Source organism: Panthera leo, chromosome F3, assembly GCF_018350215.1.
Source record: "Panthera leo isolate Ple1 chromosome F3, P.leo_Ple1_pat1.1, whole genome shotgun sequence".
In the NCBI taxonomy this organism is placed as follows: Eukaryota; Metazoa; Chordata; class Mammalia; order Carnivora; family Felidae; genus Panthera; species Panthera leo.
The window spans coordinates 5,873,513-5,899,932 of NC_056696.1; the positions used below are offsets into that span (position 1 = coordinate 5,873,513).

Sequence of the window (26,420 nt, forward strand, 5' to 3'; positions counted from 1 at the left end):
CTGAGCTGAGCCCTAAAACCACACTGAAGGGAAAACGGGACGTGATGGCAGTATGGCCAGCTTGCCAAACAGAACCCGAAGAAAACACAGCAGGTGTCACAGGTATGGAGTATCTTGCAGAAACCGAGCCACAAGACGCACACGTTAGAGCCCTGAAGCAGTGAATGTGTTTCTACCCGTTTTGTGATGGAGGGAAGCCATGGAAACAGAGGCCCGAGCTGCCTGTAGTGTTGTCTCCTCGTGCACACGGTGCCATCGATTGGCTAACACCAGAGTTCCCTGCTCTGTGCAAATAAATGCTGGTGAAGGGAGCCTGTGCCAGAGCCGTGGGTCAGAGCAACCCCGGCTGGGCTTCAGGTATCACTGTGGCATCACCGCCTCCTACAAGGCCAGAGGCCACGTTCCAGAGCTGATGCCCCTTTCTCAGGGTGGACAGAACCCCCCCCCAACCCACCCAAGGGCGTTGAAAACACCGTTCCTGACCCTCCAACACTCTATTTCTGTCCAACCCACTGTGAGAAACGCGTTTCTCTCGGTGACGATGACAGAGTCTCTGACTCCATCCCGTCACGTGTATCTCCATGACTGGGTCTTTCTGAGCAGAGATCACAATTGCGAGAACACAATTCTTTTCCTCCAAGGGCAGGGAGACGCTGGTTAAATGCTAGTTAATTAAGTCCAGTCTCAATTTTGAACTGCAGCCTGGAACGGACTTAAATGAGATTTTCTACAGTGAAGACATTTCTGTATTTTTCAACCTCGAGTACAATTTAGGCTGTGGGCAATCTCACGCCCAGAACCGTATCTGCTGGCTGCCAGCGTGACAACGGGCCTCAGGCCGCCGTGGATTTCTCTGAGGACCCTTTACGCTATTTCTAACTCCGGATGCTGAGGAGAGGAAGTATGACGACAATGAAATCACGTGTGCTGAGGCGCTGGGTTCTGGGGACCACAGATGGGGGTTCTGGGCTACGCATCAGGGTCTCACTGACTGCCGCCGTGAGCAGCACAGACTTCGCTCGCGTCTGCCAGAATGGGTTAGAGAAAACGGTCCTCCACCACGTGTTTTAAAAACACTCCCCAGCAAACTGCATCCAACGCTTTTCACTAACCCGGGTTTCGGCGACAGGACTGTCCTCAGAGCAAGGACACCTGCCCGAGTCTCAGTGTCATGTTCTGAATCTCGTTCTCGGGCCCGGACCAAGCCTACTTCTCACAAAGATCAGATGCTCGTCTCTTCTTGCTGTCACATCTCTTAAACAGGTGCTCTGCACCCCCTGAAGAACTGAGAATACAACCGTAAAGGCTTTCCTCTCCAGAAACAGAACAGTCAAAAGCATAAATTAGGTTAAGTGGCTTCATCTGCCTCAGGTCACAGCTTATAACCCAAGGTTCCGTTTTCCCCTCGAACAGGGTGTGCTTAGGTTGATACAATGAATGAGTCAGCTGATGGAAAAGTTAAAAATGTCCTTTACTGAAAGATATGTATCTTTACAAAGAGAAATAGCAAACAATCCGATCTAGGAGTTTAAATAAAAGGAGGTGACTTTAAAACTAACAATATATATAAAGCTGAAGTCACTGCCTTGGATAATTTATGCGCTCACCCAATATTCTATGTAGGACATTCATTCTTAAGGCAGAAAAATTGAATCTGACATGTAGTGACTTGGCTCTTACATCCAAGGGTCAAACTGGGAGTAGATGTGAGCAGACAGAGTCCTTGCTAACAAGGACTTATCTATCGGTGGTGACAATTTCCTTGTGGGAGGAGGTCACGTAAGAGACACACACTTGGGAGAACAGAAAAAGATGAGTTTTAAGACACACAAACATCCTTCAACGAGAGGTCAATGAGACTAGGTTTTTCTACTCTGAGGTCAAACTACCCCCGGAACGAAGCAACAGAACTCCGACGCGCTCCGTCTGGTACACGAAGTGTCGGGATATCAAATCGTGAACTTTGTGGAGGGCGTTACTTCAGGCTCCAGTTTTCAAGGTCTAGTATAAAAGGCAGCCTGAATAGTTCAAAAGCAGTTGAATGTCAACTCCTGCTGCTACTCCCGCCCCGTCGGCGAAATCGTGTGCAGGGAGGTCAGTCCGTATTAAAATATCGATGAAGCCCCCAACACGTGTGCAAAAATACCCCTCGGTTCCTAGCAAGACTATCTCGAACGAAAACCATCCTAACGGCAGAATCAGAGGCATCATGGGACGGGCCGGCCCGCCTGGGGGGACAGGTGTCAGGGGTGCAGGCCCCCGCCTGGCAGAGCCTTTCCCGAAGACCCGGGCCCCGAGCCCTTGGGCTGCGGGAGCTCCTTGGCCTCAGCGTCCCGGTGCCCGAACGCGAACAGAACCACACGTGAACCTAAACGACCCTTCTGGAGCAGGTAGTGGTGGCCAGAGCCCCTCAAGCGCCCTTCGTGTGCCGACTGCGGACGCCGTAGCTCTGGAAATTGTCGCAAGTGTAGGAAGGTGATCCACCGAAGTTCCCGAGACGTGAAGGCTGTCTTCTTTCACGGTGGCAGGAGTCCATGCAAGGTTTGTAAACAGCGGTACAAAATACTGTAAACATAACTTAACAGAGCTTGTAGAAAACAGAAGTAAACCCCAATTTACAAGTGGGTAAAAAAAACCGAGGGTGGCTTCGTACAAAGTTCTCCCTCCTGCGCCAAGTGATTCTTTTGATTACAAATATAATCCTGAGCTGAAAAACTGGGATTTGGGGGAGAGCCATCTTTGCATACAAAATACCCAAAGGACGCTTCTTACTCTCTTACTTTTCTCTGGGGACAGTCACCGGTCGGAGACAGTTCTGAGGGTGAGACTTGGGAGACCTTTTATAGTTTGGTGTGGCGCCCGGGTCTGGAGCCCGCCGAGGGGCCGGCCACGGAGGCGGCCGCGGCCGCATCCTCGGCCTCCTCCAGTTCCTCCTGCAGCTCCTGGCTGACGCTGGACTGCAGGGCCGCGGGGGTGAGCCACTCCTTGGGGAGGCAGCTCTGGAGGAAGGGGATGCAGGAGCTGAAGTAGGCCAGACGATTGATCCAGCGAGGAATCTCCTTCCCGCAAAGAATCTACGGAGGAGAGAGGGGGCGGTGTCAGGTGAGCGAGGTGAGGGTCCCCGGTCCGGTGCCGGGGTGGGGGCAGGGGACGGGCAGGCGGGGTGCGGGCTGAGGGTCCCCGGTCCGGTGCCGGGGGACAGGCAGGCAGGGTGCGGGCTGAGGGTCCCCGGTCCGGTGCCAGGGGACGGGCAGGCGGGGTGCGGGGAAGCACATAGGCCGGGATGACAGGCAGCCGCCACCTCCGGAGGCTTGTCAAGTGGCTCACTTTCTACACCTACAGCATCAAGCTAATTCCGTCTGGCTCCCTGCAACTGCTTTGAGACTCCATGTCAAGTGCTCCAAACAACACAGCAGGGAAGCCTTGCTGACACAGGGACCAGAGTAACACGCTCCAGACGGTCAGAGCGGCCGGTCTTGGGTGTCCTCCCCGCTGTCAGTTGTCCCCTTTCACAGATTCCTTCCTACTTCCGTCCAGTCTCCGCCACCCCATTTGTCCGGGCCCGCGTTCTACCCTGTTACTTCTCGTGTTGGTCGAGAAAGAAACGTCTCCACGGATGCAGACCCGGCTTTGCGTCTCTGCGGTCAGAACCGGGCTGGAAGGCCCGGCTGAGCTTTCGTCCGCAGATTCTGCTAGGGCTGTGGGGTGCAGGCGTGGGGCCGGGGGGATTCCCTCCCAGCTGAGGGTCTGTGGCGGCTCTCTGCCCACTCCCCATCCCTACCCTGTCCTTAGAGGACTCTGGGCCATAACCCACACCCTCGCCAATCTCAAACAGTAAGAATCGGGTCTTCCACAACTAACTTCACTTTTTTATTTTTTTTTTAAAGTTTATTTTTGAGAGAGAGAGAGAGACAGAGAGACAGAGAGACAGAGAGACAGAGAGCACAAGCAGGGGAGGGGCAGAGAGAGAGACAGAGACAGAGAGAGAATCACAGGCGGGCTCCACAGTTAGCATGGAGCCCGATGCAGGGCTCAAACTCATGAACCACGAGACCATGACTTGAGCCAAAACCAAGAGTACAACACTTAACCGACTGAGCCACCCGGACACCGCGGACCTCACTCTTTATCACACTCCTTCCCGCCTGCAGACAACACGGGGCTGGCTTACTGTGTCCCTGCTTCATTGTCCCCTTAGCAGTCCTGCCTCCAGTCGTGTCAAAAATCATGATCCTGACATCATATCTGAATTGATGACCTTGAAAAAAGGTTTCAAAATATCTTATGCTCCCAAATTAGCTAAAATGTAAGTAAACTGGCACTTGCAATTAAGCAACCATATAGCTTTCCTTCCTAAAGGGATTAGCCTTACAAGACAAGTTACATTTCCTTTAATACGAAGTCTCTGTCTTAACAAGTGAGATGGCCTCACTCGAGGGAAGATGGCATATTTTGACCAAATCCGATCAGCTGGCCCGGCAGCACAGAGAGGTAGAGAGTACTTAAGAATACTTGAATATGTCCATAAACTACACCTGGAGGAAAGCCGAGCAATGGACCTCACACAACGCCATGCCCGTCCCTCTGTGCTAAGAAACACAGGGGAACATTTCATGTATTTTATACCCACAGCACGTTCAGGTATCTGCATACCTGAAGGCTGACCACAGAAGAGGCGACGAGGGATATTTAAGTTAACGTACAGCCACCGCTGACTCGTCAACAGCCACTTCCTTCATCCTGCTTCCGAAGTCCTGGTTTTACTCGGCAGGCACCCTCCCTTCTTCCCACGTCCATGTGCTTCCTGGGAGGCTGACTTTATCCCAACCCGGGTGTGTGTGTGTGTGTATGCGCGTGTGCGCGCGCCCTGATCAGGCTAAAACAGAGGACAGTAAACTACAGCCTCCTGATTTCGTAGGTGAAGTTGTAGCAGCCGTGCCCGGGAGCTGAGTTCTCCACGGCAGAGTGCCGTCCGTGACCGGTCCTACAGCCTAAAAGATCTCCCGCCCGGCCCTCTCAGAAGTGTGCTGGTCCTCTGCCAAGCCAGCGTCTGTAAACTTTGAGTCCAGACCCACCAGTGAGTCATTCAGCATCAGACTGTAGAGAGGTGGGGTAATTGTGACGCTTGTTTTAACGTGTTACGTGTACATGTGTGTTTAGACTGGGTCATGGTGTAAAACATATTTCTTACTGTGGGTAGTGGTTTATGTAGCAAAATTACTTTTGCATTTAAGCTTCAAGCAGTGAGTCCCCTGCTAGAGATCTACCCCAGAGACACGTTGGCAAAATACGGAGAGATGTACGTAAGGGGATATTCATCACAGCACTGTTGGTAACGGCACGAGTGGCCATCCCGGTCTTGTTCCTCATCTTTTCCCCACTGAGTATGATGCGAGCTGTGGGCGTGTCCTGTACGACCTTCATTATGCTGACGTACGTCCCCTCTATACCCACTTCGTTGAGAGTTTTATCAGTGGATGCCGAATACTGTCAAATGCCTTTCTGCAGCTACTGAGATGACCGTATGATTCTTTTTTCTCATTTTCTTCATGTGGTATATCGCACTGATTGGTTCGCGACTGTGGAACCACCCTGCACCCCTGGGATAAATCCCACTCGATCACGGTATAGAATCCTTTCGATGTATTGCTGAATTTGGTTTGCTAATGTTTTGTAGAGGATTTTTCCATCTTTGTTCATCAGGGATACCGGCCTGTGATTTTTTTTTTTGTAGCGTCCTGGTCTGGTTTTGGTATCGGGGTGAAGTTGGCCTCGCAGAATTTGTTTGGAAGTGTACTCATCTCCTTCATTTTTGGAAAAGTTTGAGGTTAGGTATTACACCTTTGCGTGTTAGTCACCAGTCAAGCCGTCTGGTCGTGGCTACTGTTTGCTGGATTTAACCTCCTTAGTAAATTGGTCAGATTTTCTACTTACAATACAGTCTCGGGAGACTGTATGTTTCTAGGAACGTCTGCTTCTCCTTGGTTGTCCAATCTATGGACAGAATTGTTCGCCATAGTCTCTAACGCTCCTTCGTATTTCTGTGGTGTCGGCTGCGATTTCTCTTTCACTTTTGATTTATTTGAACCCTGTCTCTTTTTTCCTTGGTGAGTTTGGCTGAAGGCTTGTCAATTTTGCTGATCTTTTTCAAAGAACCAGCTCTTAGTTTCACTGATCTTTACCACTGTCTTTTTAGTCTCTATTCATTTCTCCTCTGATCTTGAGTACTTCCTTCCTTCTACTAACTTTGGGCTCTGTTTGTTCTTTTCTAATTCTTTTGGTGGAAGGTTAGGCTGTTTGAGATTTTTCTCATGAAGTCAAGTATTTTTAAATCTGGGAGGAGAGGAAATTCATGACACTTAAACAAAACTACACAACAAAAACCTCTTGATTACTTTTGGAGAAGTGAGCTGTGTCAGCGGTCCCCCAGACCAGCTCCTGGTTAGACCGTGATTTGCCAAGAAACCCACGGGACTGGGTACACAGCTGCAGTCGCAGCTCTCATTTACTACAGGGAAATGGACGAAAAGTGCAGAGGAAACCACGCACAAGCTGTCAAAGGGCCTCACCCCATGGAGTCACACAGGATACACTCAGGTCCCCCCCGCAAGGAGGGGGGACAACACATGTGAAATGTCCACCAGGGAAACTCACTGGACACCCAGCATCCAAGGTTTTATTTGTGCCTGTTCGTGTAGGCACCTGCTTCTCAGCATGTGCCAAGATTTGGGGTTCCCTGGAATGGGAGCAGGTGTCTTGCAGGAATCACGCTATGCACACAAGGTCAGGCCTGGTGAGCTGCCCTTCCATCTTGCGACTGTTGGCGGCCCTTCTGAAAGTCAAGTTCTCAGATGCCATCCACGGCCCCAGTCTTTCATAGGGACAGCAGCCTCTGACCCGTTTTAACTTTTTCTACACCCCCCCCTCCCCAAACTTAGTCAAGCTGTTGCAGCAAATATTACCAAAGGACCCTACACAGCAGGGTGAGGCCAACCTGGAGTTTTGATTTCAGTCACACCTTTTAGGGCTCCTGGACCTAGCCAGTTAGAGCAAACCCCACTAAAGCAAACCCGTAAAGGCTGACTTTAGAAAGCCGAGTGGCTTCCACCTGAGTTTTGGTGGGAACCCTCTTCACCCGGCCCGAGGTGGGCTCACGAGAGGGCACCCACACAAGAACCGATCCCAGAGGGCACACGTGACACCCCCAGAACGGGAGGTTTACGGCGTGAGGGCCCCCAAGCAGGGCACGCATGGGTCAGGCAGCACCGGTTACAAGGCCCCCAGCGTGCTTCCTCACTGGCAGTGAACACCGTGGGACTCGCTCGAGGATGAGGATTTTTGTCCCCCCAAAGCCGGTAAGCTGAAATCCTAACCTCGAACTTGACTGCTGGTGGAAGTGGGGAGCCTGGGAGGTGGGCGGGTCATGAGGGCCCAGGCCTCACAAATAGGATTGGTGCCCTTACCAGGGATCTAAGAGCCCCTCACTCCTCCTGCAACCTGAGGCCAAGGCAAGAAGCGGCCTAGGACCTCACTAGAAGGCTGCATCTGCCAGCGTCTGGATCCTGGACATGAGAAAGAACGGTCTGTTGTCTCTTAGCCACCGGGCCTGTGCTGCCCTGTTACCGCTGCCCAAACGCACTGACAGGGCTTCCGATCTGGCCTGAAAGATCAGTCGAATCTTGGAGGGTCTGCCCACAGACAGACCCAAACAGTTCTGTCCATCCTCGAGACCAGGTTATCGGCCTCCACTCTGTGCGGCAGGTGCGGGAACAGCCTCTCTGCTGTGTCAGCACTGTCGCTGGCTCGCAGGTGAGCAGCCTGGCGGAGTCCAAGGTGCTCGCAGCAGCTCAGAAAGGCAAGACGCAATGGCTGGTCTTTAGGACGAGGGGAGGAGCAGCATCGAGAAACAGGTCATGAAGGCCGCCTCCCCGCCCGCACGGCTCCCCAGGTGCCAGGATTTTGGTTTTCGCGGTCACGAAATCAGTGTGCGCCGTTTGGCAATCCTAACTTTACGCTTTAAAAATTATCCTTTACTTTCATCTGGACTTTTTTTTTTTTTGGTCTGGAAAGGACATATGCGAGAACAGAAGCTGTCACTGGAAAATATTTTTATGTGACTTAAACTAGATGGACACATCGTTATCAGGCACTGGTCAGGATGAAATCCTGAGTTTGCAGAAGATTTCACAAGGGGTTTACAGGTCACCCCTCTTCTCCCTGACCGTTTAGCCTGTGAATGGCCTAGGGAGGAACACTCCAATTCTGTGGCTGCTGCATTTGGTGACGGCTCTGCCTCACTAAGGAGCGCAGGGGGAGTGGGGGGAAGGTGGTCTGGCTGCCCCCCTGACGCCACCACTGCAGCAGCCGAGGGGCCCCGCTCTCCCCCACTTGCGGGTTTTGGCAAGAATCCCTGGTTAGCGACACGGGGCCGAGCGGCTGGGCGCAGGGGGCCCTGCTGGGGAACGAGCCCCTCCCCGGGCACACCTGCATGCCACCTGGACGGAGCGGTCAACGTCCACGACACTTGTGGCGGAGGGCTCCGCGGACGGGGGTCCCGACCCGCAAGGGTCCCCAAGGAGGAGGCCGGTTCCCGGGCCCGCACCTGCTTTCAGTCTGGCCCGGCGTGGAGCAGACAAGGGCGGGTTTCGGCCGACAGTTCGGTGCAGGCAATCGGGATCGTGATTTCAGGATTTCGAGAAAAGGCCAGGACAGTAATGAGTGAGTGAACACGGTGCACAGCTAGGGAGCCACATTTCTAAGGTTAAGCAACTGAGGTTTTCCAAGGCCCCTTTCAAGACCAGCTGACAAATATACACGTCCGGCTGGAAAATCCTCACCTCCCTGCCTCAGATAACTGACAGTATAAGGGCTAATCAGTATCTAAAAACCGCGTTTTAAAACCCCGAAGTTCATCTGGAAATTGTCTCTCTCTGTATGTCGTCTGCCTTTAGAGGCTGCGAGAGGCAAAAACCCTATAAAAAATCCCAGTTGTGGAGACAGGCGTTCGTTTAATAATTGAGACTTAAATCCACCCACTCTGCGGCTGCAAGAAGTGAGAGAGCTGTGTCCACTAAGGCGTTTTCTCCCAGTATTCCCGAGACGGTCCCTGCATCCCCTATACAATTATAAGCACGAATCGTTTTACATCAACTCCTATCGTATAATCACAAAATACAAAGCCATTAAAAAATTCCCCTTTTCTTTCCTGACTGGGAATTTCTTCAAACCCCCAGCAGTAAATTTAGCGAAGACAGTTTGTTGTTCCAGCCGTCGGGGGAGGGCCGAGCTGGGAGGGGGTGGGGGCTCAGTAGCAGGGCCCCCCTGTCCCCCTTCTGACCTTGCTCCGGCCCCAGGAACGATTTCATCATGCCCCCTCCCACTCGGAGGAGGCAGCAACCAATGGTCAGCATTTCGGGCTCACCCACAACTCCACTTGGGGAATTGGGGAGCTTCCCTCTTCTCTTCCTGCCCGGAGAGGGAACGAAGCTCAGGCATCACCCGGGCTACACGTCCCTGCCTCACGTCAGCGGCCTGGCTAAAACGGCCAGGTGTCCTGGGGCTGCATCTGTCATTCCCAGTTCCACAGGCCACTTTCCCACTCACAACGGACGGCAGCTGCCCCATCTGCACACCGAGGACACGGGACTGGGTGCCATCCAGGATCTCTGCCGATTCTCCCATTCGATGGATCCCTGAACGTGTCTCCGGCAGATGGGGTCAAGGAGGCCTGAACCTTCCTCGTTCCTGGGGAGCAACCGGGTCGCCTCCGTGGAACTGGCGTACGCACGAGCCTGGGGGTGCTTCTGTAACTCCCATGTCGGCACAATCACTAGCGAGAAGATTCTGACTCAGCCGGCCGTGCAGGGGTGGAAGCGACATGAATCTTGTGTCCTACCTGCTGCAGGTCCCAGGGACCCATTCCAGGCCGCACGCAAGCCCGGGCCTGTCCAGAGCCACGCGGGAAGGGATGAGGACCACCGGGATGGCAGCTTGTTCTGTCCCTCACACCCTCCGGCTTCTGCAGGATGGGACACTGCCCTGCCACCAGCCGCCACAGGTCAACAAGCGGAGAAGCTGTCTCAGGGCTAGCGGATTCTCCAGCCCTTATCTCATAGTCTCATGTCTTCCCTTTGGTTTCTGTTTTCAGGCCCTACAATTCTCAGGTCTCCTGGCTTGGGAGTCCAGAACAGGGAAGGCAAGTAAGTGCCTGTGGGGTGTTCTGTTGGCAGAACGAAATTTCAAGACTGCAGAGATGGACGGCTTGTTAATAATTTTAAGTGCCAGGGAGAAAAATCATACTGGCAACTAATATAGAAAAGGAAGAATCTTGTGGCTAAGTAGCAGAAGTGGTTCAGGCTTTAATTTCTTTCTTTCTTTTTTAATTTTTTTAGCAGTGGAGACTTTTTTTTTTTTTTTTTAAGTTTATTTTGAGAGGGAGTGAGAGAGAGCAAGGGCACATGTGAAGGGGGTTGAGGTGGTGGGGAGAAAGGGCAGAGAGAGAATCCCAAGCAGGCTCCACACTGTCAATGCAGAGCCCAATGCGGAGCTCAACGCAGGGCTCGAACTCACCAAACGTGAGACCGTGACCTGAGCTGAGATCAAGAGTTGGATGCTTGGGGCGCCTGGGTGGCCCAGTCGTTTGAGTGTCCGACTTCGGCTCAGGTCATGATCTCAACGTTCCCGAGTTCGAGCCCGATGCTGGGCTCTGTGCTGACAGCTCGGAGCCTGGAGCCTGCTTCAGACTCTGTGTCTCCCTCTCCGTCTCTGCTCCTTCCCCACTCATGCTGTCTCTCTCAAAAATAAATAAACTTAAAAAAAAAAAAAAAAAAAGAGAGTTGGATGCTTAACCAACTGAGCCACCCTGGTGCCCCAGCATTAATTTCTTTAAAGAGGAAGTTCAGGTTGGAAGGGAACAGATTAGGATAAGAAGGGACGATTATCAGCGCTTACCCTCCCTGTGGCGAAGTCGTGAATGGGGTCACAGTTTAACGCGGTGCCCACTCGGAAGCCACCGACCTCAGAAAGGCCACTCAGATGAGGCAAAGAACCAGAATGCCACACTTTACACAACACGAAGACTCGGGAAGACAAGGAGGAAACGAGCAAAGGAAAGAGCAGTGCAGTGGGCACACCAGCGGAGGTTCTATGCCTGAAGGAGGCAGGGTGACAGCGGAGGGCGTGTGCCTGAAGGACCGCAGGGTGACACTTGCCTCCGACAGCGCCGAGGAGAAGTGGTTGCAGTTCTTGTGCATCAGGTGGTAGGCGTTGCCCTTGTACTCCTTGCCCAGCTCCTCCACAATCTTCTCTATGTCGTCCTCCAGGAAGTCCGTGCTCCCTAAAACTACAGCTTCTCTTAAAGAACAAAAAGGAAAAGAAAGAAAGAAAGAGAAACCACAGTTGTGTAAGTTTCAGGTATGGAGAAAGAGCGTGTTTCAAGACTTGTTCATTTCCAGGGATATTCTGACTGGTTAACAGAGTGGAGTTAATGCACTAAGACTAAAAGGTAAATGAGATACTTTTACATTTTGTTTTACTTGAGCTTTTGCATTTCTGCCATAAACTCTTAAGTCTGTTACTTCTAAATCATACCAATGCAAACTTGGTCATTTTCTTTAGGAAGCAGCGCGTCATATACTGAAAACACACGGTCCCGTTATTTTTACAAGCACCGTGGAAGCAGCCAGGTTACTGCAGACCCAAATCATGCTGCAAATATTCCTGCTCAATTATACTGGCCAGTGAAGAGCTGGCCATAATCTCATTCAGAAATAGTCTTTTACGTTATTGGCTTCTGTGCCACAGGGACACAAACTACCAAACAACTACATTTTTTTTTTTTTTTTTTTACAGCATTGCAAAAACCAACCAACCAACCAACCCCCAAATTAAAAACCAAACACCCTCCACCCAACCCCCACCCTGGAAATGCGACAGACATGATATCCAACAGAAAGCAGAAGTTAAGTCAGATACAAATTAGGCATCCAAGAAAACTACAAATACCTAGAAAACCCTTTCATCTAGCAGTCCTGCCAAAAGGGACACCTGAGGAACAGACTCAGGACGGCACTGGAGCAAATCAGTGACAGGCTGGGAGAACCATGAACTTGGTAGTGATCGACATGGGTAGTAGTCCTACCCTGAATTTCAATGTTAACAACCTCATTTCGCTATTTTCCACTTGGCAAGTTAATGATTATAGGCCCAGAAGGTTCTTTAGAGCTCCTTGAAACTAAGGTTCTAAGTATCTCTTCACATACAAACCTTAACTAAGAAATGGAAATTTGGATCATTAAGCATTCAAATTCTCAGTAAGGTCCAGAGTATTTTGGTTTCTCGACAGGCGTACTGCATGCACCTTAACAATAGCTTCTCAGCTAATCAACTGTTCGGGTATTTCAAATGTATCAACAGTATCCCTTTCATTGGGAAAAATGAAAAGATTACAAAAAAAAAAATCCTACCATTTCTTTTTCTCTTCATGCATTTTATGAAAAAAATTTTAATTTGTTTTGAGTACAGTTGACACGCAACGTTACGTTAGTTTCAGATGTACAACACAGCGATTCTACATCTTTGCATGCTGTGCTTGCACTCGCCAGGAGAGTAAAGAGGTTTCTAATAGTGTCAGGTAGGTCACAGCGACCCTTTCTTCCATCTCTCTGCACGGGAGTCTGAGGGGGAAGCTATCACTCACATACACACGTTTTCTAAGGCAGAATCCAAGTTACATACTAAAGTAAGAACATTTCTAAAGTACACAAAATAACTCACGTGGGTCCTGAAAAAAAGCAAAAGACTAGGTTATTTCAGGCACTTCATCTGGCCGATTCTCATCTTTACACAAACTCCGATAGGTTCAACTTTAAAATAAATGTCAGCAACTAAAACAGCGTTAAAGAAACATTTTAACTTCCTAGATTTTAGTCTACAGAGTGACTTCCATAGGCCTGAAAACAAGCTTTGGCACCTAAGACAGTGTAATAAAAATTATCCTCCCTACTTACTTAAATTTAAATGTTTCTCCTAGTTCAGAAGCATTTCCTGGGGAAATTTCAAATATTCCAGAAAAGGGGTAAGGATGGCCACCATAAGCAAATTCTGAAAAGAGAAAACTCATGATTTTTAGTATTTATCACACAAAACTTAACCAGAATGCTGAATTAGCTTTAATAAATGATGAGGATAATAACGACACCATCTAAATATTTTCCAATTTATCAATGCTTTCACAAATATCTCAGTCTCGTTTAGCTGTTACGTGTAACAACAGTCGATACAAAAGGCCTGATTCTGATAACGAAAGACACTCAGAGGTGACCCTGACTCGTCCCCTCTCGTTGGCAGGAGGAGGGTGACTATCGCAGGTGACCATGGTCTCTCTGCCCATGTGTCGTGCCAAAAGACATGGGCGGTCAGTTCTGCACTTTGCCACTTTCCAAATTGAAGGCATCAAATTTCAAACTCAACACTTTACTGGAGAAACTCACTAACAGTAATGAGCTTTCATGGCTCATGGGTTGAAGGCTCTTGGTTTATCTTTGAATAATGAAACATTACCAAACCTGGAAAACTGAATTCAATCCCCCTCATTCAAGAAAACAAGCAAGCTGCTGAGTTAACGTATACACCTCTCCACACATACTCTCACGGAAGATCTTTCAGCTCTGCGGGAACTACTTGTACTGAAGGATCATGGGATATAAACTCTCATCCAGAACAGAAGCGGAGAAGGAAGGAATTCAAATTTCTGGTATGAGATATTTAGATATTTAAGTGGCAAATCTTAGTGGACTTACTTAAAAAATTACAAACAAATGTTTAAATTAATCTCATCTCTTAGAATTTATTAAATCTAATCGTGAAAGGTCTTAGAACAAAGCATGGGTGAGAACAAGGCACATAGCAAGTTTACTTTTGATTCAGACCTTCCAGAAAAAAAGCAAAGGTCTGGATAAGAAAGTGTTTGGCATTCAGTTCTGAAATACACATTAAAACTTATCTTAACGATAGTACTTTATAATAAACCTTGTCGATAATCAGGTTGGATATGGAAAGATTATGTTTAGATTTTTAACTTCTTCAAGTCCATTAAGGAAAGTCACAGAGCCATTTATTCATCTGTTCAAGAAGCATCCTTTACTTTCAGGAAGACATCTGACCTTAGCTTTGCTAAACTTATACGAACATGTTTCGAACCATGTTTCTGAAGACTCCTGAATCATTTGGTGGAGGGGCGCAATGATTAGACAGGTAACGGAATAATGACTGGCACGTAAGAACACCTGGGTTCAAGTCCTAGTTCTAAGAACTATTAGCAGCTGATCTGATCTGACTTCCAGCTGATCTGAGCTTTGGTTTCCTTGCTTGGAAAATGGAGAAAGTGCCACAGGCCCACACGTCTTTCTCTACTTCACAGCAACGGGATCAAGCGGTTCACAACTTGGTAGCACTTAGAAAACTATAACACCAGATTCAGTTAAAGGGGAAACACGCAACTCTGGCAAAAGCCAAGTCAAACAAGGGCGCAAACCCACAGATGACGAGGCCACCCGCAACAACACGTAGTGACCGCTGACTCTTTGGGCAAGAGCCTCCTTGCTTTTGGGGATTATCTGGGAGACAGACAGACAGTGCAGGCTTCCAACTCACATGGAGCTTAAATGGCACATCTCTATAGCGAACGTGTGATACGCTACGCTGCACCCAGAAGCGGCTGGTGTGGAATGTAAGAAACGGACAGGAGAAGCACCACACCGACCCAGGTAGGTAATGGAGCCTCTTCCTTGCACCAGCTACAGCAGGGATGCAGTCTTCACGGGGAACTCTGGGTGGACTGCAACGCATATTCTCAGGGCCCGCACAAAGGCCGCCTGACTGAAGCACGTGACAGACATTTCTGCTACGGGGTGAATTTAGGATTCAAAATAATGGATTTTTACAACCCCGACGAAACTGGAAATGTGGTCCGTCTTATGCAGATCATTACCGCTTACAGCTTGACCTGCAGGAAATTATCCTGCACCAGCAGCGGGAATTAGAACAAAGGAAAAAGCTGTTAAAAACAAAGCTGCTTGGTTTGAGTGGCTCCTGTCATATTTATCATAATTAAGGGCAATGAAGAATAAAAGGGCTTGGGCTAATGACAAAGGCCATCGTTCTTGAGCAAAAAGCTAGATGGAACCAAGGGCAGGATTTGCTCAGTGATATTTTCCAACCTTATAACTACACACTTGCAAGTCTCCAAAAACAAAATTTAATACTGAAATTCCCTCAGGAAATTGGTATTTCAAGTATGACACTCTAGCACCAATACTCTTCCAACCAGAATGACGGTTTTTCAAAGCACAAGGCTTCTTAGGAACTCCGGTATTTGTCAGAGCAAAACTGTGGCGGTGAAATAATCCAAGAAGCAACTGCTTTTTAAGCCGCTGTATCTGGGAGAAAAGATAACTCAACGAACGTTATGTTCATGAACTTGAGTACTTTCTCCTCAAATGCATTCAACTTGGGCATTTTCCCAGACTGCAGTACAAAATGTGGGGAGATTTTCTTCAACTTTCTGCAGTAATGTATGGAAGCAGTTACAAAAAAAGAGGAAGACCTATAGTGATGATTTTGCGAGTGCTTTAAGAGAAAACAGTCTTCGGAAAGCCTGTTCACACGGTGGGTACACGTACCTCTGCCGTATACTTCAATTCCTGAATGAAAAACTCCAATTCCGATGGACGAGGTGTATTCATTCATCCAGTACTAGGAAAAAAAGGAGAGATTCAGAATATCTGTTCGTTTAAAACACAGCGCCACACGATAGCAATTATGACCCCTAAGTCCTTCACGGAATATCTAGGTCTTTCTAAGTCCATTTCTCAGTATTTTTCCTTCTGGCCTCCAAATGCCACGATAAAGGATTGGTCCAATCTCTGCGCCTCTGTTGGTACTATGAATGCCTCCATTTGCAAAGGCTTAGAGCGAAAACCATAAGACCTAAACCTGGTCAGGTTGGGGGGACAAACGGATATAAAAGCTCTCCTGTGACTTTAAAAAAAAAAAAAAATCACATATAATTTATGCTTTCACATCTATTTTTCTTCTAGCTTCAGCTTTTCCTTCCATTCTCTGGTGAGCTCCCTGAAGACCGGGAGATGTCTTACTAGTTTTCAAAAACACTTGAAAACCACCCATATGGCATTTCTGTCCTGGCTCAGTCCGAAGCTGGATAATGATAATATAGGAACAAATAAGAAGAGGCACAAAGGCTCCCACAACGTTCTTACCGTCGGCAGGAAGAAAACATTCCCAGAAAAGGCAGTATCTGAACTGGGTTTTTAGGAACCAATGAAATTTCCTCGGATAGAAAGTGGGGGTGGGGTGGGGGGGGTGGGATGAGGTATAGGGGGATGGGGAGAAATGTCTGGAAGAGTGAAGGGAGTGCACCAGCATCGTGATGTGAATGCTGGGGGTGACCGCGGAGAAGCACAAGGACTGGAAGGGGTCTACCTAGAAGAGTCGATGAGTCAAGAGCTCATTAAACAAACACTTAGGCGGCACTTAACAGTGTTACAAACCCATTAGATTTCTTCCAGGTTTAGAGGATAATTTGTCTTTAATTTTTCTGGGTTTATTCAAGTTTTACCCTTGGTTCCAGATCCCTAACCAGTTTCTCCCAGACCCAGGGGAGCGCACGTTCACCTACATTGCCGCAGGAAGCATAAATGGGCAAAATCGATTTATTTTGTCCTAAAATGTACCCGGAAGAAAAACGAAGCAGTAATAAGCAAGGGATATTTGAAAAAGAATAAGGAACTTTCTTATCTAGATATTGATACATTCATTAAACTGCTTTAGAACAAGATCCTTGCGTACATAAGAATCTGGTGTATGATAAAGTTGATGTTTATGATTAACGATAAAGGATGAAGTATTAAAAATGTGTTGACAAAATACATTATGCATAAAGATATACTTCATGTACCTAAGAATTCCAGTGTGCCTAAAAATAACCATAGAGAAGAAAATAAAATAGATTGAAAAAAATCTTAACTGAGAAAAGATGACCTAGATAAAAGCAAAACCTTAGAACTTACGCCGGAAAACCACAGACGTTTGACAAACATTTCCAACTTTTTATTGGGTAAAACCGCATGAATGACATCAAAAGATAAACCACACACAGGGGGACAAATTCGTAACACTCCACAGCAAAGATCAGAATGAGCTGCGTCTTCCTCTCTAAAAGATTCTCTTTGGTTCCTGAGTTCTGACAGCAAGTCAGGAACGTCGTCATCTGAATCCGTTTGATTTTGGATACAGCAGTGAGGGTACATATAGGAAGGGATTTCTCAAGACTTTATCAAATCTACGTAATTCCAGAGTTTAGGTAGCAGAAATTCAGACCACAAAGGATACAGTGTACGAAAGCTCCATTAAAAAAATAACCCCCATGGACAAGTGAGAAATCACAGTAGAAATCAGTGGCTAACAAACATGAATGAACATTCTCACTAGAAAACAAAAAAATATTGATGAAAACAGTAAGCTACCATTCTTTTCTTAACCCATCAGATTGGCAAATATAAAAAATATTGCTAAATATTGCCGGTGTTGGTAAGGGTGTGAGGAAGCTACTGCAGAAGTGTGAATCAATGACAGTTAATTAACCATTCTACCTCTTGGAAATCTATTCTATAGAAATACTTGAACATATGCGGAGACATACTCCAGGATATTCACTGCAGCTGTCTAGAATACTGAAAACCTAGAGACAACATAAATATCAGTTACGGTAAATCCGTAGTATAAACTATCATACAGCTCCTAAGAGTGAGGTAACTCAGTACAAAGGGACATAAAAAGACACATAAAGTAAAACACCAAGTCACGATATGTTATCTGTGGCATGGTCACATTATTTGCAAAATAAATAAATATGCCCTTTGTGCATGTTTACACGCTAAATATGGAAAAAATACAACAAAACTGCCATCAACTACAGCAAAAGAAAGTTTGAAGGATACAGTTCAATCTCTGTTCACAGTTTGGGAAAGGGGCGTAGCTACAGCAGGGGCAGGGGTGCAGTATAAAGGGATACTTTCATTTTTACCTAAACATTTGAAGACAGTTATTGAGGTGTAATTGACAATGTTACACCAGTTTCAGCTGTGTAACACAGCGATTTGATATTTACACACACTGTGACATGGTCCCCCTAATAAGTCTGGTTCTCCTCTTTCACCTTACAATGTTATTGACATACAATACATCCTAGTGAGCTATTTATTTTATAACTTGAAGTATGCACTCCTTACTCCTCTTCACCCATTTTGCCCTCCCTTTCCCAAAGACCCTCCCCTCTGGCAACCACCACCCTGTTCTCCCTTGGTCTGGGTTTTTGTTCTGTTTTGTTTTGTATATTTCACACATAAGTGAAAGCAGGCAGTATTTGTCTCTTTCCGTGCATCTGCGTTATTTCACTTCTAATACACTCAAGGTTCATCCGTGCTGCAAATAGTAAGACTTCATTCTTTTTTATGGCTGAGTAATATTTACATGCTATACTACTCATATGGCTGAGTTCTCAGTCAATCAACCACATTTGCTTTAGCTGTTCATTCACAGATGGACAACTAGGTTGCTTCCATCATCTTGGTTACCGTAAATAAATCTGCAATGAACACAGGAATGCACGGTATCTTTTTGGATTAGTGTTTTCATTTTCTTTGGATAGATACCCAGAGTACTGGAATTGCTGGCTTATAAAGTTGCTCATGTTTTAATTTATTGAGGAGTCTACATACTATTTCCCATGGTGGTGGCACTAATTTACAATCCTACCGATAATGCAGGAGGGATCCCTTTTCTCCATATTCTGTTATTTCTTGTCAGAAGAAATACCTTGTCAGGTAACAGCCATTCTGACAGGTGTAAGGTGAGATTTCATTGTAGTTTTGATTTGTGTTTCCCTGATGATTGGTGATGTTGAACATCTTTTCATGTACCTGTACGTCTTTGGAGAAACATCTATTCAAATCATCTCCCCATTTTTTAATCAGACTGTTTTTTGCTACTGGGTTCTGTCAGTTCTTTACATATATTTCGCCCACTCAGCGGGTTGCCTTTTCATGTTGCTGATCATTTCCTTTACTGCATAGAAGCTTTTTAGTTTGATGTAGTTCCATTTGTTTATTTTTGCTTTTGTTGCCCTTGCCTTTGGAGTCAGATCCAAAAAAAACATTGCTAAGACCAGTATCAAAGAGCTTATCACCGCCTAGGTCTTCTAGGAGTTTCATAATTTTAGGTTTTACATTCAAGCCTTTAATCCATTTTGAACTGATTTTGTCTATGGTGTAAAACAGTGCGCAGCTTCATCCTTCTGCATGGAGCTGTCTGGTTTTCCCAGCACCATTTATTAAAGACACTGCCCTTTCCCTATACTCTATTCTTGCCTCCTTTGTGGTAAATCAACTGACCAAAAAATGCACGGGTTTATTTCCATGCTCTCTACCTTTCTACTGATGTATCTGTTTTTATGCCAATATCATACTGTTTTGATTACTAGAGCTTTGTAATATTTGAAATCAGGGAGTGTGATAGCCCCAGCTTTGTTCTTCTTTGTCAAAATTGGTTACTCAGGTCTAAAATCTGTTTAGAATTATTTCTAGTTCTGTGGACAATGCCACTGGAATTTTAACAGGGACTGCACGGAATCTGTAGATTGCTTTGGATAGCATGGACATCTTAACACTATTAATTTTTTCAGTCCTTGAGGACGAAATATCTTTGCTTTTTACTTGTCTCCAATTTTTTTCATGAATGTATTATAGTTTTCAGTATATAGGTCTTTCACCTCTTTGACAAAATTTATTCCTAGGTATTTTACTCTTTTTGATTCAACTGTAAATGGGACGTTTTCTTGATTTTGCTTTCTGACAAGTCTGTTACTAGTATACAGAAACACAACTGATTTTTACATATTAATTTTGTATCCCACAACCTGAGTTTTTTATTAGTCCTAACAATTTCTATATATGGTATCACGTCATCCGTAATAGCGGCCGTTTTACTTCTTTCTTTCCAATTTGTGTATGCCTTTTATTTTTCTTGCCTAATTCCAGTTATATGCTGAATAAAAGTGGGGAGAGTGGGCATCCTTGTTTTCTTCCTGATTTTGGAGAAAAAGGAGGAGGTTGGTGGAGAACAATGTTTACCGGGTCTCAAAGTATCGTACCCCACATTTCTCTAAATTATAAGAAAAAGAAAGACACCTTTGACAATATGAAAAAAAATATGGTGAATATCTTATGTGGGTGATTAAACAGAATCACCAACAGCTGGACACACTGATGTTACGTGCCTCCTGATGTGACAAAATAGAAAGGCCACAACATTTTCTTTGCTGGTTTTGTCAAGATATGTTTAACATATCGTATGCTTCCATAAGGAAAAAAAGCAGTAAGCCTGGACTACGGGATATTCTAGAAGTAACCTGGTCTTTTCAAAAATAGTGACATAAAAGTCAAAAGAAGAGTAGTTATTACTCTTTAAAGAAGATGAAAAAGATATGACAACTAAATGCAATGAAGGGACCCTGACTGCATCTTACATTAAACCCCCGTCTTCTTCCCCAAGACTTTATTAGGGGAAATAATAATGAATGGGAAAATTCTTGGGTGTCGTAACAGTACTTTGGTTAGGCAGAGAGAATGCCCTGTTAGGTAGGAAATGCATGTTCAAGTATTTTGAGATGAAATGCTATAATGTTTGTGACTTAACTCTGTGTGGGTGTGAATGTGGGTATGTGTATGTGTAAGAGAGGGTATGAGAAAGCAAACGTGGTTAAAAATTGGTGACTCCAGGTGAAGAGTATACAGACTACTCTTCTTTCCAGTTTTCCTTCTCTGAAGCCATAAACATTTTCAAAATAAAAAGTTAGGGGGAACTAAAGAAAATGATCTGGTTCTCGCCTCCTTACAAGAGAAGAGGCTTTTTCCATTTTTCTTGCTATCCTCCTCCTTTCTCTCCCTTTTCAGAGAAAGAGTAGAAAACACCACAAGGGGATCAGCTAGTCTGCACACAGTTTTTGCTAGGCTTTTGCAGTCACTGGCTGGTTTCCTTTTCTCTAAGACTTAAACTGCCTTTTCCATTTGAAAAATTCCATTGTTTATGCTGTTTGCAACCAATAATTTGGTCTGTGTACTGTTGATTTCCTTAACAACAGCACCGACAGGCTTTTGTTCTGGATGCAGACAGCTCCGCTTTAAATGTGACCTTTTCTCTTTTTATAGAGTAGCTTCTCTTTCAAAATATAGAATATTCTCCACAGAGATATATCCAAAATGGTTTGTCTGCGATAACTCAAAAGGTTTTACACTCTTAGGAAACGAAACATTTATTTCCATTTAATGCCTATATCGCTTAACTTTAACAATTTAGCTTTTAGGTGAGCAGTAAATAGCTTTTTCCAAAAGTGCTTTTATAATAAATTTCTATAATGGGAATCTAAATGCTTTATTAACGGAAAGGTTTTCACGAAAATAAAAATCATACACAAACGGTGACTTCTGGCCAGGAGTTAAGACAGGGAGGGCAAGGAGGGGAATGCACTTGCCAGAGTGGGGATCTTGAACTCAGATCTTTTATTTTCTGCCCTTTCACAACTGAAAATAATCTCTCCGATGCTTAGAACTCCTTTAAGTTGGCTGGGTAGGTACTCTACTGTTTTAGAGTCGGAAATGTCCCTGCATTTGAGACTTTACATTCTACAAAAGAAAAATGTGTATGTTTTGATGCATTTTTAGAGTTGGAAGATCTGTAAAATATGAGAAACATAAAAATGAGAGAGAAATGTCCTATCCAAACATCTGGCCAGTCCCTTGGAGTTCACTCTAAGGAGATCTGATCTCCATAACGTTTCTAATGAATTGCTGACACACGACAATGGCAAATGAACACTTGGTAGCATTCACCTCCACTCTCAGATGGAACGTTGGACCATCAGGTCAAGTGTTTTTGTTCAAGGTTTTGAAGCCTACAAGTTGCCAGGAAGAGGAGGTCTTAACCCAGAGACATTCCTTTGGACAGTATTAAACAGCAGAAGCTTACCCCCTCCTAACATCGTTTTTTTTCTCAAAGGCTGTGTCTCAATATTCTGTGCCGGGCAGGCATTAAAGTTGAGGCTGTTTATTCACTGTTAGCAATAACAATGGGAGACTCGACAGTACTTTGACTCTCACGTTTCTTTGTAGTTTCTATACCTAGAAAGCCCCCAAGTTTAAGAGTTAATTTCTTTGTGAGATTAAAGTAACTATTTACTAGTTGGAAATCTATGACTAGATCTCTTTACTGGCCTTACAGAAATAAAAAGGATTATACAGAATGCTATGAACAACCGTATACCAACTGAGACAGAACGAACAAATTCCTGAAAAGACACAAACTACCAAAACTGACTCGAGAAGAAATAAAAAATCTGACTAGATCTATAACAAATGAGAATGGAGAAAGAGAGAGAGAGAATAGTAATTTAAACTACCCATGAATAAAAAGACCATACCCAGATGATTTTGGTGAATTCCACCAAATACTTAAGAATCTAGTACCAATTCTTCACAAACTACTCCCGAAGAAAGAAAAGGGAACATTTCCCAATTTATTCTACGAGGCCACAATGAACTTGACACCAAACACAAAGACCTCACGAGAAAACTACAGACCAACATCTCTTATAAACACAGACTCAAAAATCCTCAACCAAATAGTAGCAAATTGGCTCCAGCAACATATAAAAAAGGGCTATACACTGTGACTAAGTGAGATCTCTTCCAAGAATGTAAAGTGGTTTTAATATTCAACAAATTAATGTACTAAACCATACCAACAGAATAAAAGGCAAGCCCCACACAATCATCTCATTAGATGCAGATAAGCACTTAACAAAATCCAACACTCTTTCAGGATAAAAACACTCAACAAACTAGGAATATAAGGAAACTTCCCCAGTCTGATAAAAGGCATCTATGAAAAGCCACAGCTGGCATCATACTTACTGGTGAAACACTTTAGGCTTTCTTTCCCTTTGAGATCAGGAACAAAACAGCAATGTCTGCTCTTGCCCCTTCCAAGAGACTGTACTGGAAATTCCAGCCAGGGCAATTGCAGAAGAAAAAGAAATAAAAGACACCCAGATTGGAAAAAAAGAAGTAAAATGATCTTTATTTGCAGATGACGTACTCTTGCATATAAAAATCTTAAGAAATCCACTAAAAATCTATTAACACTAATAAACAAGTTCAGCAAGATTGTAAGGCACAAGATTAATATACAAACATCAACTGTATTTCTGCATCCTAGCAATGATGAAACTAAGAAAATTTCATTTACAGTTACAGCAAAAAATATTTAGGGATAAATTTAACAAAAAAATGTAACTCTGTATCTGAAAATGATAAAACATTATTAAATACCTAAATAAATGGAAAGACTTTCCATGCTCACAGAATATAAAACTTAATATTGTTAAGATGGCAATCTTCCCCAAGTTGACCTGTGGAATCACTGCAATCTCAATTTTTTGTTGTTGTGCAGAAATTGGTAAGATAATGCTTGAAGTCTAATATCCAAAACAATCTTGAAAAAGTCTGAAGACTGACACTTCTTGACTTTAAAACTTAGAATTGAGCTGTAGTAACTGCAGACATACAGATCAATGGAGAAGAAGTCAGTTTAGAAATAAACTCTTACATGTATGATTAACTGATCCTTGACAAGGGTGCCGAGACAGTTCAATGACGGAAAGAAAGTTCTTTTAAAAAATGAAGCCAAATAGGGTGCCTGGTGGCCCAGGGGGTTCAGTGTCTGACTTCAGCTCAAGGTCATGATCTCCAAGTTCTGGAGTTTAAGCCCCACGTCAGGCTCTGTGCTGACAGCTCAGAGCCTGGAGCCTGCTTTGGATTCTGTGTCTCTCTCTCTGCCTCTCCCCTGCTCATGCTCGCTCATGCTCTCTCTCCCTCAAAAATAAACATAAAAAAATTAAAAAAAAAAAAGGAAAGAAAGAAAGAAACTCGAACTGGACATCCACATCCAAATGAATGAAGCAGGACCCCCACCTTACACCATATACAAAAATTAACTCAAAATAGATCAAAGACCTACATGTAAGAGCAGCAAACTATAAAACTTTTAGAATAACAAAAGTGTATCTTCATGATCTTATATTAGACAATGGCTTCATAGTTGTGACACCAAAAGCACGAGCAACAAAAGAAAAAAGGAGAATAAATCAGATTCACAAAAACTAAGACATTGTATGTTCAAAGTTCAAAGGGCACTATAAAGAAGTAAAAGGGCAACCTACAGAATGGGAGAAAATACTGGCAAATCACGTATTCGGTAAGGCATGTATATCCAGAATATATAAAGAGCTTTTAGAATTCAAGAACAGGACATATAATCCAATTTAAAAAATGGGCAAAGGATCTAAACAGGCATTTCTCTAAAGAAGGTACACAAGTCAAAACCATTAAATACCACTTCACGCCCACTTCAATGACAATAATCAAAAAGACAACCACAAGCTGACAAGGATGTGGGGAAACAAATCCTCATACGCTGCTGACGGGAATTCAAAATGGCATGGCAGTTTTGGGAAAGTTTGGCATTTCCTCAAAATATTACACCTAAAGTTACTCTATGAGCCAACAATTTCACTCCTGGGTTTACACCAAGAGAAACTGAAAATACACAGTGACATGAAAACTTGTAATCAACATTCATAGCAGTATTACTTAACGATAACCAAAAACCAGGAACAATCGAAATGTCCATCAACCGATGAATGAATGAAACGTGATATATGTATACAATGCAACACCACTTCTCAACAAAAGGGAATGGAGTACTGATGCAGGGGACAACATGAATGGACCGTGAAAACATTATGCCACGTCAGGAAAGACCACATACCGTATGATTTCATTTACACGAAATGCCCGGAACAGGTAACTTAAGAAAACAAAGTATAGCAGTGGTTACTTGCGGCTCGGAGGTCTGCAGGGAAATGGAAGTGTTTGCTAATGGGATGGGGTTTCTTTTCAGGGTGAAGACAAATTTTTAACATGGAGTGTGATGATGACTGTAGGATTCTGTGAACACACTAAAATCCACTGAACTGCACACAAAGGGTGACCTGGATGGCATGTGAATTATATCTCAAGAAAACGGTTCAAAAAACGTGAAGAACAGAAATAAAGGATCTATGAACCGCAGATGAACGGCAGAAGAGCCTGTCATTTTGTAGTCGGCAAACTTAAAAACTGTTCTATAAATACCAAGTGTCCCCCAAGGACAAATTTTCCTTTGAATACAATACATACTTAGTTCCTTTGGAAAAAAAAAAAATAAGGAAATTTAGCATTATAGGAAAGTTTTCCCACTGTTAGCAAAATGAAAACCAAAAAAATTCATGAAGAAAAAAAAAGTTTCCCATTTCCCTGTGCTTACTCTAACAAATGGTCCAATGTAAACTTCAATCTGAGTGAAATAAAATATGCAGATCATGACTGTGGGGCTTTCGACCAAAACAAAAACAATGAAAAATATACAAGCTACTGTAAAACATTTTCTTTAAAAAAAAAAGTTTTAATGTTTATTTATTTTAGAGACAGAGAGAGCACAAGAGGGGGAGGGGCAGAGAGAGAGGGAGACACAGAATCTGAAGCAGGCTCCAGGCTCCGAGCTGTCAGCACAGAGCCTGACATGGGGCTTGAACCCCCAAACCATGAGATCATGACCTGAGCTGAAGTTGGATGCTTGACCAATGGAGCCACCCAGGCACCCCTGTAAAACATTTTCTAATGACACAAAAGGTGGTCCAATTAGTTCTTGAACTCTTATCCCCAGTCAAAAGCCTTTAAATAGGTTACTTCTCAAATTTCGGACAGCTGCCTTCAAAAATCACATAGAAGCCAGGCTATAAACAAATAACACATCAAGAACAGACAAAAAGATGGGGCACCTGGGTGGCTCAGTTGGTTAAGCGTCTGACTTCGGCTCAGGTCATGATCTCATGGTTCATGGGTTCAAGCCCCGCATCTGTGCTGACAGCTTGGAGCCTGGAGCCTGTTTTGATTCTGTGTCTCCCTCTCTCTCTGCCCCTCCCTCACTCGTGCTCTGTCTCAAAAATAAATAAACATTAAAAAAAAAAAAAAAAAAAGAACAGACAAAAAGCAACTCTAAATACATATATTCTGGTCAGCGACCAGAATGAACATATGAACAGCAGCATATTACTGCCAAAATTCTTAGAATTTACATGATGAAGGAGATTAGATGTTTTTCTTTGGTGTAAATTTTTTTTTTCCCTGAATGAATTCAGAAGGAAAGAGGGGAAAGCTTCCGTGGGGGGGGGGGGGGGGGGGGGTCGG

General features: G+C 44.7%; 1 protein-coding gene across 7 annotated transcripts in view; it reads right to left on the reverse strand.

Moving 5' to 3' along the window:
• Positions 1-1,450: 1,450 nt before the first annotated feature.
• The window catches only part of DESI2 (desumoylating isopeptidase 2), a 45,099-nt gene continuing 20,129 nt past the window's right edge, over positions 1,451-26,420 (reverse strand). For 6 of the 7 annotated variants that reach the window (XM_042924760.1, XM_042924762.1, XM_042924761.1 and 3 more), the window contains exons 2-5: positions 15,681-15,753; positions 13,008-13,101; positions 11,211-11,352; positions 1,451-3,074 (exon numbers count right to left, since the gene is read on the reverse strand). In XM_042924760.1, coding sequence (XP_042780694.1) covers positions 2,841-3,074; positions 11,211-11,352; positions 13,008-13,101; positions 15,681-15,753 — 543 coding nt within the window. In that variant the 3' untranslated portion in view covers positions 1,451-2,840. The remainder of the gene's footprint in view (positions 3,075-11,210; positions 11,353-13,007; positions 13,102-15,680; positions 15,754-26,420) is intronic. The other variant, XM_042924767.1, reaches the window with a different exon arrangement.